This window comes from Trypanosoma theileri, assembly GCF_002087225.1.
Source record: "Trypanosoma theileri isolate Edinburgh chromosome Unknown TM35_Tth_38_V1, whole genome shotgun sequence".
NCBI classification, from domain to species: Eukaryota; Euglenozoa; class Kinetoplastea; order Trypanosomatida; family Trypanosomatidae; genus Trypanosoma; species Trypanosoma theileri.
Window position 1 is genome coordinate 185,114 of NW_021639880.1, and position 13,876 is coordinate 198,989.

The 13,876-nt window shown below is 36.3% G+C and overlaps 6 protein-coding genes across 6 annotated transcripts; all 6 read left to right on the top strand.

The window, feature by feature from the left end:
• Window positions 1-2: 2 nt before the first annotated feature.
• Window positions 3-1,337, top strand: TM35_000381570 (putative ubiquitin-conjugating enzyme; the record flags this gene model as incomplete). Its single annotated transcript, XM_029029571.1, has 1 exon — window positions 3-1,337. One exon carries the CDS (start codon window positions 3-5, stop codon window positions 1,335-1,337), a length of 1,335 nt encoding a protein of 444 aa, XP_028879148.1.
• A 905-nt stretch (window positions 1,338-2,242) lies between these two features.
• On the top strand, window positions 2,243-4,732 carry TM35_000381580 (uncharacterized protein; the record flags this gene model as incomplete). The annotated part of the gene is made up of 1 exon (XM_029029572.1): window positions 2,243-4,732. The coding sequence occupies one exon, from the start codon at window positions 2,243-2,245 to the stop codon at window positions 4,730-4,732; it is 2,490 nt and encodes an 829-aa protein (XP_028879149.1).
• A 79-nt stretch (window positions 4,733-4,811) lies between these two features.
• TM35_000381590 (uncharacterized protein) lies at window positions 4,812-5,762 on the top strand (the record flags this gene model as incomplete). The annotated part of the gene is made up of 1 exon (XM_029029573.1): window positions 4,812-5,762. One exon carries the CDS (start codon window positions 4,812-4,814, stop codon window positions 5,760-5,762), a length of 951 nt encoding a protein of 316 aa, XP_028879150.1.
• Window positions 5,763-6,468: 706 nt separating this feature from the next.
• TM35_000381600 (glutaminyl cyclase) lies at window positions 6,469-8,553 on the top strand (the record flags this gene model as incomplete). The annotated part of the gene is made up of 1 exon (XM_029029574.1): window positions 6,469-8,553. One exon carries the CDS (start codon window positions 6,469-6,471, stop codon window positions 8,551-8,553), a length of 2,085 nt encoding a protein of 694 aa, XP_028879151.1.
• A 995-nt stretch (window positions 8,554-9,548) lies between these two features.
• TM35_000381610 (ATPase) lies at window positions 9,549-10,982 on the top strand (the record flags this gene model as incomplete). Its single annotated transcript, XM_029029575.1, has 1 exon — window positions 9,549-10,982. The coding sequence occupies one exon, from the start codon at window positions 9,549-9,551 to the stop codon at window positions 10,980-10,982; it is 1,434 nt and encodes a 477-aa protein (XP_028879152.1).
• Window positions 10,983-11,756: 774 nt separating this feature from the next.
• TM35_000381620 (uncharacterized protein) lies at window positions 11,757-13,703 on the top strand (the record flags this gene model as incomplete). The annotated part of the gene is made up of 1 exon (XM_029029576.1): window positions 11,757-13,703. The coding sequence occupies one exon, from the start codon at window positions 11,757-11,759 to the stop codon at window positions 13,701-13,703; it is 1,947 nt and encodes a 648-aa protein (XP_028879153.1).
• Between the last annotated feature and the right edge of the window lie 173 nt (window positions 13,704-13,876).

Below are 13,876 nucleotides of genomic sequence, written 5' to 3' on the forward strand. Positions count from 1 at the left end.
AAATGAGTGTCGCTGCAGCTGCCATTCAACGTTTATCTAAAGAAAAGAAAAAAATCGATGCGGCTCGTGTGTGTGATTTCTATGCTGCTCCTTTACCCGATAATCTCTTTGAATGGCATTTCACTCTTATGGGGCCTGCGGACTCTGTCTATGCAGGTGGTCTTTATCATGGAATCCTGCGATTTCCCCGCAATTATCCCTTTTCCCCACCAGATATTCTCTTCCTAACCCAAAGTGGTCGATTTGAGGTGGAAACCCGTATTTGCTCAAGTGTGAGTAGTTTCCATCCCGAGTTATGGCAGCCCTCCTATGATATTGCGTTGGTGTTAATTGCCCTACGGGCCTTTATGGCGCAGGATGAAGATGTTGGGGTGGGGGCCCTGATGGGCCGGTATGTGAGTGCGGAGGAGAAGCGGCGGTTGGCGGCGGCGAGTCGGAACTTTACGTGCGGGGTGTGTGGGATGCGGCGGGCGGAGGAGGTGTGGGCGGCGGAGATGCGGGGATTCCCCCCAGTCTCCCCAGAGGTGGAGGCGAGTGTGCCCAAACTGCCAAGGACTACACCAGAGGAGGAGGAGAAGGAGAAGAGGAATAATAATAATAATAATAATAATAATAATAATGAGGAGAAGGAGGAGAAGGAGGAGAGAGAGAAGGAGGAGGAAGATAATAATGATAATAATGATAATAAAGAGAAAGAGGGGGAGGGGGAGGAAGAGAAGGAAAAGAAGGAAGAAGGAGAAATGGAGGAGAAGGAGAAGGAGAAGAAGGGGAGGGAAGAAGAGGAGGAGGAAGATAAGGTAATAACAAGAGGAAAAGAAGAAGAGGAAGAAGAAAAGGAAAAGAAGGAAGAAGAAGATACGGAAGTGAAATTAAACGGGGAAATGGGAAATCAGCAAGAGAAAAGTCAACTCTCCCCCACACAAATGACCCTACGAAGACGAGAACATCCCACACCGCATAATAATCATAATAATAGGAATAGTGAAGCCGCTGAGTTCTCACCACAGCTACTATCATCATCATCATCAACAACAACAACAACGGTAAGAGAAACTGTAAGGGACAATAATGGATCAAATAAGGCTGTTACCCATACCACAAATAAAGAAAAAGAACCACCACAACAACAACAAGTAGAGAGTACTTCTCCTACGACTACGACGACTACTACGACTACTGCGCCAGTACAGACATCTGCTGTGGATGATTCTTTCATTCGTATCCGTCTGGGTAATACGGTGATACTTCGCGTCAGTCTAAAGACATTAGATACCGCAATTGCTGCAAGTTTCTTTCTCTTTTCTGCTGTTTTGTTTAAAAAGTGGATATGGTCGTAAAAAAAAAAAGTCTTGTACTTATCTATGTATATGTATGAAGTAAGAGAATATATATATATATATATGCAGTATTAGTAAGGAAGGAGGAAAAAGGAGGTGCAAAGAGAAAGAGAAAATCGTTACGTCTAAAAAAAAAAAAACGAAAATTTTATGTGGAACAAGTAAGAAAATGATGTGATGTCTTTTTTTGTTTGTTTGTTTGTTTGTTTGTTTGCTTTTCTCTCTACTATTATTATTTTTACTTTTTTTTCTTTTTTTTTGTTTTCTTTGCGTTACCAATGTTAATATTTCATGATAATGAAACTCTCTCTCTCTCTCTCTTTGCGTGTGTACGATCTCTTTTATGCTCTGTCTCTTGTGCGTTGATCAATCTTTTGTTGTTGTTGTTGTTATTGTTCTCCTACGTGTATTGATCAAATAAATAGACCTATGAGTGTAAGTAATTAACGACACATCGTATCAATTTAATAGATATATATATTGTGTAAAAAAAGGAAGGCTTATTATAAGTCTCTTCAATGTCTTCTAGAAGTTCAGTGTTTTTCTCTTTTTTTTTTTTATTTGGTTTGTATGAAAGAGTAAATATATATATATATATATATATATGGATATGGATATAAGTGTTACATAGCATAAATGAGTAAAGAATATGCATTACAATATATATCTGAATAAAATGTTTATTTTTTTTTTCTCTTTCTCTTCCTATTATACTCATTTTCATTATATTCTGGCCATATATATATTGGGATCTAGAAAGGATAAAAACCATTTCAATAGAGTTGTATGTAAATATATATTTATATATATATATTTATTTATATATATATTACTAGAGATAGAACTGAAGAAACAAATTATTTTTTTAAAAAAGAGAAAAAGAAAAAAGAAAAAAAAAAAGAACGATGGCTGATCGTCCAACGACATTAACCTTTACTAAAGATGATGACCCGAATGAACTAAAAAGAACAGGTACGGCTAGTATTCATCAAACCACTTCAAATCTTGTAGAGATCAATCCCATGACGAAATCTTTGTATTTAACAGTAGCCACTGGACGTGCTTTCCCGTATGTAGCCCAATGGTTTAAAGATAAATCCACGGAAATGGAAACCACTGCCAAACATATAGAAGAAGAATGTGAAGGCAATATGCAGATGGATTTACAAAAACAACATAAAGGAATTGTTCAAACCCGTACAGTAAATGAAAAAGAACGTAAAAAGTTACTTTCCCTTCTTCAACAATTACAACTCATCCGTCGACATTTACGTCTTTCTGTAGAAGGATGGGTTTCCACTTTTCAATCCGCCTCCCATGCATATAAGTTGGCTTTACAAGAAATGGAAGAGGCATTATTAGAACGAGTACGATTAGCAGAAAATTGGACTTTACGTGGAGAACGAGATGAAGTCTTGGCAACACTCACACGATTGCAGGAACACCGTGCGGCCCTTCGTTTACGTGCAGATCGGGATATTAATAAAGAAACCACCAGAAGAGATCAGACGTTACAACATATAAGAACTGCAATGGAAAGTTTAGTGGGAAAAGTAGGAGATGCGGTGACGTGGGAAATTCAACAACGTTTATTAGGACATACACGTACTTCTTCTCATAGAAGAAATAGGCAAACTAATAATAATAATAATAATAATAATAATAATAATAATAATAAACATCTACACAATTTGAATACCACCACTTCATCTATTAATACAAATACGACTACTACTACTACTACTACTACTACTACTACGAATAGTAATAGTAATTATACTGTGGATGAACTTCCTGAGGATGAAGTGCAACTTTTACAGGAGGAACAGGAATTACAAAAGGAACTTCGATGGATGGTGAAAAGACGAATGTTAAAGCGACAACAGAGACGACAACAACAATTACAATCATTTCCCAAACAACGTCAACAAGAAGAAGAAGAAAAAGAAAAAGGAGAAAAAGAGGGAAAAGAAGGAAAAGAGTCGAATCTACTTTCAAGCACGACGACGACAACAGTAATAATAGAAGAAACACCTTCTGTGCTGTTACCTCCATTATCATCAGCATCATTATTATTATCTACATCCGCAAAGAATAAGAATAATGATAAGAATAATAATAATAAGAAGGAAGAATTAAATTCATTCTCCTTACAAGATGAATCCCACTTTAGTGTAGAGGCCAATATTATTAAAAGTTCTGATGTCAACACCTTAAAACTCCCCGCTCTTGACCGAAAGGAATCCCAACAACAACAACAACAACAACAACTATCAGATACACCGCAGGAAAAGGAAAAAGATATACTCAAACTTATTCCCAGTAGTACGACGAGTAGGAGTGATAGTAATAATAATAATAAGAGCCCAAAGAATAAGGATGAGGATAAAAACAAGAAAACCAATAATAATAATAATAATAATAATAATAATAATAATAATAAAATGAATGCCGATACTCCCGTTTCTTCTCCAGCAGCACCTAAACAAACTACATTATTGTATCGTCGCAGTTCTCTTGTCAAACGTCCCCCGGTGGTTCTTCCCCCAAATGATGTCTCTCGCAGTATTCACGGCCGTCAACCAAATCCCGATCATCTCGCCACTTTACTCGCCGCATTAACAGAAGATACCGCCCACTTCGCCATTTCAAAAGAAAAAACAGAAGAAGAAGTGGAGAAATTACGAGAGGAATTACGTAAACAACAGGCGGAGACCGCACGTTTATTACAAACGAATATTAGTTTAGAAGCTCAACGGGCTCAATTACTGGTGCAACGAGATGCACAGGTGATGAAACTTAACTCAAGCACAATACATCAAAACTCTCAGGCAAAAATACGAGATGTGGATGATCTTCTCTTAAATGAAGAACTTGTACAGATGTTAGAGGTATTACAACAACAGAAGGAACAACGCCTGGCAGAGATTACAAACGTACGGGCCGCTATTGATGATATTCGTAATAATATTGAAAAACAAGAGAAATTGGTATTATTAGTTCGGGAATATTGGAGACGAAATGCGGCCGCCATGAAACGTGTAAAGAATGCCGCCGGAAGACGTTTAGGACGTGAGTCTATTTCTTCTGCGATAGTAGAAACGAGTATGATGGATTCCCCATCGCAAACAATCTGGAGACGATTTAACACAACAGTCCCGCCGGCATTATTATCATCAGAGGCAGCGGGAATAGCAAGAGTCAGTCCAACCCCAACAACAGGAACGGGAACGGGAATGGGAAGAAATACGGCAGAAGGGAAAAGTAATAATGTGTATCAGTCTATTCCAGCACTTGGGTTGAAGGAACCAGATGAGGTGGCGGAGTTTATTTACAGTGTGTTTGAGGAATTGGGAGTGGGATCCACAGCAACTGCTGGAAATGAGGAGTTGTGAGGTCAAGAGAGAAATAACAAGAATAGGTATATATATATATATATANAATAATAATAATAATAATAATAATAATAATAAAATGAATGCCGATACTCCCGTTTCTTCTCCAGCAGCACCTAAACAAACTACATTATTGTATCGTCGCAGTTCTCTTGTCAAACGTCCCCCGGTGGTTCTTCCCCCAAATGATGTCTCTCGCAGTATTCACGGCCGTCAACCAAATCCCGATCATCTCGCCACTTTACTCGCCGCATTAACAGAAGATACCGCCCACTTCGCCATTTCAAAAGAAAAAACAGAAGAAGAAGTGGAGAAATTACGAGAGGAATTACGTAAACAACAGGCGGAGACCGCACGTTTATTACAAACGAATATTAGTTTAGAAGCTCAACGGGCTCAATTACTGGTGCAACGAGATGCACAGGTGATGAAACTTAACTCAAGCACAATACATCAAAACTCTCAGGCAAAAATACGAGATGTGGATGATCTTCTCTTAAATGAAGAACTTGTACAGATGTTAGAGGTATTACAACAACAGAAGGAACAACGCCTGGCAGAGATTACAAACGTACGGGCCGCTATTGATGATATTCGTAATAATATTGAAAAACAAGAGAAATTGGTATTATTAGTTCGGGAATATTGGAGACGAAATGCGGCCGCCATGAAACGTGTAAAGAATGCCGCCGGAAGACGTTTAGGACGTGAGTCTATTTCTTCTGCGATAGTAGAAACGAGTATGATGGATTCCCCATCGCAAACAATCTGGAGACGATTTAACACAACAGTCCCGCCGGCATTATTATCATCAGAGGCAGCGGGAATAGCAAGAGTCAGTCCAACCCCAACAACAGGAACGGGAACGGGAATGGGAAGAAATACGGCAGAAGGGAAAAGTAATAATGTGTATCAGTCTATTCCAGCACTTGGGTTGAAGGAACCAGATGAGGTGGCGGAGTTTATTTACAGTGTGTTTGAGGAATTGGGAGTGGGATCCACAGCAACTGCTGGAAATGAGGAGTTGTGAGGTCAAGAGAGAAATAACAAGAATAGGTATATATATATATATATACTCTCTTTGTTTCTTGAATGTTGTTGCTATTATTGTATATGTATAAGAGAAATTTGTATGTACTCTTTTTTTTTTACCCCAGACATATATATATATATATAGTGGTATGTCTTTGAGGTACATTGACTTCTTTTTTTTTTTGATTTGTTTTGTTTCTTCTTATCATTTCTTTTTTACCTGTGCACGATAGATCAGAGATCAATGACACCAGTTCTTGGAAGCAGGAGAATAAAAATAGAAATAATGTGTGAATCCATTGATACTGCAAAAGAGAGGAAGAGGGTGAAGTGTGGGAAATTGTATATATATATATATGGTTGAATGTGGTTTCATTTCCCGTGCTTTGGTGATTTGAAATAAGAGAGACGAAAAAATAAAAGTAAAATTAAATAAATACTCAAGATAAAGAAGACATTTCTGTGTTTTTTTTTTTTTCTCTCTCTCTGTTCTTTTTCTCTTTTTTTGAAAATCTCTTTCTTTCTCTCTCTCTCTCTCCATCTCTCTTTTTCTTAATTATCTCATAGTAACATAAAGTGGGTAATAATATTATTAATAATAATAAATATTTCCGTATTCACACACTACAATACAGACCTGGAGGCAATAGTGATAAAATACCCATTAGAGATTGTGAAATAGTGGAGGGTGAAAAAAAAAAAAGATGCGTAATCGTGAAATTATTCCTAACAGCAGTAATAGTAATAGTAGTAATAGTAGTAGTAATAGTAATGGGAGTAATAGTAATAGTGGTAAAAGAAAAGGAAAACCCGCCAAACAGAAACTGGTAAATCATACAAATGAAGTACCTAAGCGCAATTGCAAACCAAACAATAAGATTATTATTGGAATAGTTATATCGGGATTTGTAGTTCTAATAGGATTAATCGTATTATTAGTTTTATTGGCAGGAAAGAAAAAAGATTCGGCTTCACATAAGGCTGATATCTTTTCAGGGACTGGTATGTGTGGACGTGTAGCTCGAGGACTCCAAACATCTAAACGAAAAGATGAATCTCATTATTATTCTTCTTATTATTATGATAATGATAATAGTAATAGTAATGGGGGTTTTAATCATGATGAGAATACCTCATCTACAGAGAAAACAGAGATTTTATCCGCCCTTGCCTTTTTACTTTCACCTGAAGAATATCGAGTGAAACTCATGAGTAAAGTTAATACGATTTTAAGTTTTGGTACTCGTGTGGCCGGTTCCTTTTCATCTGGACAACTGAAAACACTTAATTTTCTCACTTCCGAGGGTCTTTGGCAATCACCACGGAATAAACTCTTTACTCCTTCTGCTCTTGCTGCTGTTAATATTACTACTACTACTACTACTACTACTACTACTACTAATAATAATAATAATAATAATAATAATAATAATAATATTACTATTACTTCACTACTACCGGCATCCTATTGGGAGTTGGAATGGGATAACTTTACGAGTGATACCCCATTTGGAACTCGAAATTTCTCTAATCTTGTTTTTCATTTTAATGGGGGTCCTGCATTCCAGAAGCAGAATGATAATAATAAAAATATAGGGAAAGGAAAGAAAAAAAATTCAAAACAACGATCCTCATTTGCTGCGATAGGTGGAAAAAAACTTGGTGATGAGAAACTTCGACATGTTGTTCTCTCAGCTCATTGGGATAGTAAGTATTATGCTAATATTAACTTTTTAGGTGCCTGTGATTCTGTTGTTCCTCTTGTATTTCTTCTGGAAACTATGCAACTTATTACGGTATTATCAGATACTGTTAATATTATAAATGCAGCGATAAGAGAAGGATCGGATAATAATAATAATAATGATAATAATGAAGAAGAAATATGTTTACAAATGTCTAAATCTCTTTCTCCTACCTATCTAAATCTTTTACGTTATTACTATGCCGATGATGAGGATACCTTAAGATGTCTTTCTATCTCTTCAGAGACATCAGGAACAGGAAAATCAGAAAGTGAATCCCATTCATTCTTTAAGAATGGTGGGAATTGGTTACGTTTGTTAAATCTCGTGAGGAATCTTCCTGCGATATCTGTGATTTTATTTGATGGTGAGGAAGCTTTTGTTTCTTGGAGTGGTACAGATCATACATACGGTTCTCGTCATTTAGCTCAAGAATGGAAAACAACATTAACCTCTAATAGATTATCCACTTCTTCACGTTTTGATTCTATTGATCTCTTTGTATTATATGATCTTATGGGAACGGCACGTACACAATTTCATAATTATTTTCCTGATCAAAGTGGTTTAGCGTTTTCTTTATTAGCTAATGTAGAGTATTCACATCGTAAACGGGCAGAAGAATTACAAAATCTTCTTCATCATTTACAGACTTCCATGAGTTTTACAAGTACTTCGGGAAGTGAATGTCCAAAGGAGGTACCAGAGCTTTGGTGTCGTCAAGGATCACCGCATGGGATGTTTACAGTTGAAGAAGGGAAGTTGTCATCCAAGACTCCTAGTATCATTAATAATAATATTTTCTTTCCTTTATCGGAAATATCAGCACAAGGTCCAACGTTAGGGAATCGTTTTGGAATAGAGGATGATCATATACACTGGATGGAAACACAACGGGTATTACATGTTATTCCAAATCCATTCCCGTATTCATGGCATAACGTTCGAGATGATGGGAGAGATCTTGATGATGGTACGATAGTAGATCTTTTCCGAATACTCTCAGATTTTACTGTATGTCTTGGTGAAGGTTGGATGAATTAATCCTATAATATATATATATGGTGAATGAACTTGTTTTATTTTTGTTTTCTTTTTTTTTATTATTATTTTATTTTCACCCCTTTACGTAGAGTTATTTTTATGTCTGTGTGTTATTTTGTAAAAAAAAAAAAAGAAAAAAAAAAAAGAATGAATGTCTCTCCCTCTCTAATTGTATATGTAAATATAATATTATAAAACTGTATTAAATTATTATTATTTTCTTCTTCCAAAGAAATGAGATGGACACCAAAATGAATCATCACAATTAATTTGAAAAGAAAGAATAAAAAAAAAAAGGGATTAAATACCATGATGATGAGGGTCATTCATCGTAGCCGCTATAGCTCAGTTGGGAGAGCGTCAGACTGAAGATCTGAAGGTCCCTGGTTCGATCCCGGGTGGCGGCATCCCTTTTCTCCCTCCCCTCCCTTTTAATTCTGAGTGAAAAGGAAAACCCCCCTTTTATTTCAGAAATGATAATTATTAATGTGGTTCATCACAAGCGCAGTTGGTCTAGTGGTAGAATTCTCGCCTGCCACGCGGGAGGCCCGGGTTCGATTCCCGGACTGCGCAGTCCTTTTTCTTTCTCCCCATGTCTTTTCCTCTCCTCCTAATTTTTGTTTCTATCCCTTCTTCAAGAGGTCTCTAATTTCAATGTAGACTTTATATTTGATTTTATTTTTTTTTATTATTGATAGTTAGTGAAAGAACGAAAGAAAGAAAGAAAGAAAAAAAATACATATTTCTGAGTGGTAATGTCTACAAATACACTCAGATTTTCTCATTTTTTATTTTTTATTTGTGTTTGGTGTCTTTTTTGTTTTCTGTATATCACTTTCTCTCTCTCACACTTGTGTGTGTGTGTGTGAGAGAGAGAGAGAGAGAGTGTACCGCCTATTATACCTGAAGTTATTTCCTTTTTTTTTTTTTTTTGAAAGAAAAAAAAAAGGGGGGATTTTTTCCTAGACAGATTAGAAAATAAAAAAAAGATAAAAATGTTCCGCCGCATATCGGCTGTGCGATTCTGTAGCTGTAAGCCATCCACAGCATATGATCGACTTGTTCTCTCTGGTACAATATCACGAGATGAACGACAAGTAACTGCATTACCCGTGTTTGATCGCCTCTATAATGATCTTGAGACCTATCTTCGTAGTGATGGAAGATCTAAACCACGTAAAGTGGAATTACGACCTCCCAATCGTCTTGGTATTGTTCCATCATTTTTTCTTCGTCGTGAACAAGAAGAAAAAGTAAAACGTGCATTAGAGGAAAATGATAATAATGGTAACTCCGCCTATCATCCACTCTCTCGTGTAAAAGGTTTATATGTTTACGGAGGTGTGGGATGTGGGAAAACAATGTTGATGGATTTACTATATAATAACGCACCCTCAGGTATTAAGAAACAACGTGTACATTTTCATCATTTTATGTTAGATGTACAACGGACATCTCATGATATACAATATTCCTCAAAGAATAAAACAGATCGAGATGGTCAATTACAGAAACGACGTACACCTGAAGCATCTATTGATCTTTTTGATGAAGTAGCCCAACGACTTATTAGTGATGTTGAATTATTATGTTTTGATGAAGTGGCCGTCTCTGATGTCGCTCATGCAATGATTATGCGTCGTCTTTTTAATGCCTTCTATAAGATTGGTCTTGTTGTGATATTCACTTCCAATCGTCCACCAGATGATTTATACCTTGGTGGACTTAATCGTGAGAGTTTCCTTCCTTTTATCGAATTGGTAAAACGACAATCTATCGTGTATAATATGCGTAGTGAAACCGATCATCGTCTTAGTGGAAGTGATGCCCAGACATATCTTTCTCCTATTAATACAGAGAATGATAAAAAGTTTGCGGATCTTTTTCTACAAGTTTGTAAAGGTATGCCAACAGTGGAAAGGAAATTACGTGTATTTGGTCGTGATATTCGTATTCCAGCAGCTTGTGGAGATGTTTGTCGTTTTCATTTTGCAGATATCTGCGGTGGTGCCATGTCTAGTGCTGATTATGAAGTAATTGCTAAAACCTTTCATACTGTATTTATTGAAGGTGTACCACGTTTCACATATGAAAGTAGTGATATTAAAAATCGTTTTCTTCTTTTAATTGATGCCCTTTATGAGTATCGCTGCAAGGTAGTAGTCTATGCAGAGGTGGAAACAATGTTATTACAGGAGAGTAAAGAGGAATATGAGGCAGCACATCAAACATTAGATGCAAGTGTGGCAGCCGCGTTAAGTACAGCTAAACTTACCGAATATGAACGGGAAACAGGGAAACGATTGATGGATCATACAGATGCCTCTTTTCAAATGGAACGGTGTATCTCACGTCTTATTGAGATGCGATCACGTGAGTATCTTGAGAGTCCACACCGCCATGAGGAAGTTACACTAAGTACGGAGTGAAAAAGGAAAGAAAAAGAGAAGCAGTAGTTTCTATGGAATATATATATATATATATATTTATTTATTTATTTATTATATGTTTACAAATATTTATATATATTTATATATAAACATATACATATACATGTAAGTATATGTAAGTGTATATGTGTGTGAGCTTTTGAAAACGATTGAGAGAGATATATTTAAATGGTGTTTCTTGTTTCTTTGTTTGTTTATTTCCCCTATTGTAACTTCTTAATGTGTCTATGTATCTGCAAAAGGCACCTTGTTCTCTCACTTTGGCTTGCAATAGCTAGTAGAGATAACCCACACCTATTTGGTTTAATAATTGACTCATCTGTATTGATGTTGATCTTGTTGTTTTTTGTTTGTTTTTCTGTGTGTGTTTGTGAGTCTGTGAATACATGTTCTCTGTGTTTTTTTTTTATTATTTGCAAATATGGCCTGCTTGGTTGCGGGTATACAACGGATATATATATAGAGAGAGAGAGAAAGAGAGAAATATACTTCACTGTACATATCTATATATGTTTTTTTTTCAGTATTTTCTGTTTCTTCTCTTTCTCTCCTTTTGTTGTCTATATATATATATAAGACTTTACAGCTGTGGTAAGGAATAGAAACACACATATTAAAAAAAAAAAAAATCATACTCAAAAAAATAGCAAATACATACAAGGAAAGGTCAAACAACAAAGAAAGAAAGAGAAGAGAAAAAAAAAAAAAAACAAAGAAAAAAAAAAAGTACACCGATCCATTCATTTAAACCAAATGACAAAGAGGCAAAGCCCTACGTGGATGCGTTCCACCTTTTCTTCTTCTTCTTCTTCTTCTTTCATTTCCCTCTCTTGTTGTGGTTATTATTCCTATTTCCTTCTCTTTATCTTTATCTTCACTATTCAACCTGTTGCTGGGGCGACTCCCAATACTGATAAACAACGCCAATATCAAGATCTCCCGCCTGGTCTTATTCGTGGTCCACTTATGCATGAACACTCCTTTGCTGCTCCTATCGTAACCGACTGGTGGGAAGAAGGAGTGCCGCACTTTATGATTGGCGGCTCTGCTGTTGCGAATGAAAAGTTTATTCGACTCACCACAAATAATATTGGGGATCATGGATTTGCATTTAATACAGCTCCCTGTGATCATAAAGCCTGGGAGGTGCGATTACGTTTTTCGATTCGTCCACCTCTTCCCATTGTACGTGCAAAGACTATGGAAGAGAAGGCAGGGAAACAAAAACAAGGAGAAGAAAATAATAATAATAATAATAATAATAATAATAATAATAATAATAATAAATGGGAAAATGAAGAGAAGAAATATCAAGGAGGAGAAGGAATGGCATTATGGTATTTGGAACAGCCATTAGGAGATGATCATCAACATGTACCAAAGTATAGTAAACCCATTGATCCCGATGCCGCAGAGGAGGAAGCTATTAGACGAGATCCATCTCGAGTGGCGGATCTTCTTCTTAATATGGAAAATGAAGAAGAAGAAGAAGAGGATGAAGAAGATGAGGAAGATAATAATAATAATAATAATAATAATAATAACAGCAGTCAAGGAAATAACACTAAAACTGTGCGGGAAACATTACGAGAACAACGTCGAATGGCCCGTGAGGCCCGACAACACGAACGGGAAGAAATGTACCGCCGTATCTTCAAACGCGGCACTTCTGTAGATGATAGTAATTTGGAGCCGCGTATATTTGGATTGAAGTACTCGGACTTTAAGGGATTTGGAATTCTCCTCGACTCTGTGGGCCATCGTGAAGATGAGGAAGAAGAAAAAGAAGAAAAGACTTCTAATAATAATAAGAATAATAAGAATAATAATAAGAATAATAATAAACAAGAAAAAGAACATAAGGCACATGAGCCGCAAATCATGTTATTATTAAATCTCCCATCTAAAGAAGAAAAAGGATCTTTAAATAATTTCAATCCACGGCAAGAAGACTTTCGAGCCTCACCAGTGCGACTGCAATGCCGATATGATTTTCGACAATACCCCACCCAACGCGCTGTGCAGATGGGCATACAAACTCCAGAAGAAAATAAACAACAAGAAAAACAACAAAAACAACAAGAAAAAGAGAATCAACGGGATGGACGATGGAAAACGGCGGCTGGACAGGAGGAATTATTACTAAAAACACCAGAAGATCCTGTTGAACTTCTCGTCCGTTATTATAAACGTCGATTAACAGTAATCCTCACACGTGAAAATGTCAGTCGTCGACGAATTGTAAGAGTAGAGACGGTGGATCAAATAGATGAAAAGGGAAATACCCCACATGGACGAAATACACCTACCTATCGTGTAGAGAAAACATATGTGGATACATTATGTGGAGAAATTGATAATGTGGATCTTCCATTAAATTATCATTTTGGTATTTCTGCAAGTACAGGTATACGGAAATCATTACAATCTATGGATAATAATGATATTAAGTTTGGAAAAGGGAAACGACCATCACGGGAAACACTTTTAAAACTTATGAGGGAATCTTATTTTCAGGAGAATTCCAATACACATGTGGATGTACATGATTTGATTTCCTTTGAATTGCGGGAATTAGGGAAAGATGCAAAGGAGATGGGATATTCAAAGAGTATTCCTATTGAACACTTTGATTATGAGGCGGATAGACGAGAACGGGAACACTTCTCACGTCAACTTCCTGTGGAGCCTGAAGACTAAATAAAAAGAAAGAGAAAGAAACAAAGATAAAAGGATAAATAAGGAAAAGAAAAGAAAAGGAAGGTATTTGTGGGTGTAATTGGAGATGGGAATCGTATCTTCTTTTATTGATTTACTGTCATTATTATTATTATTATTATTATTATTATTATTATTATTATTATTATTATTAT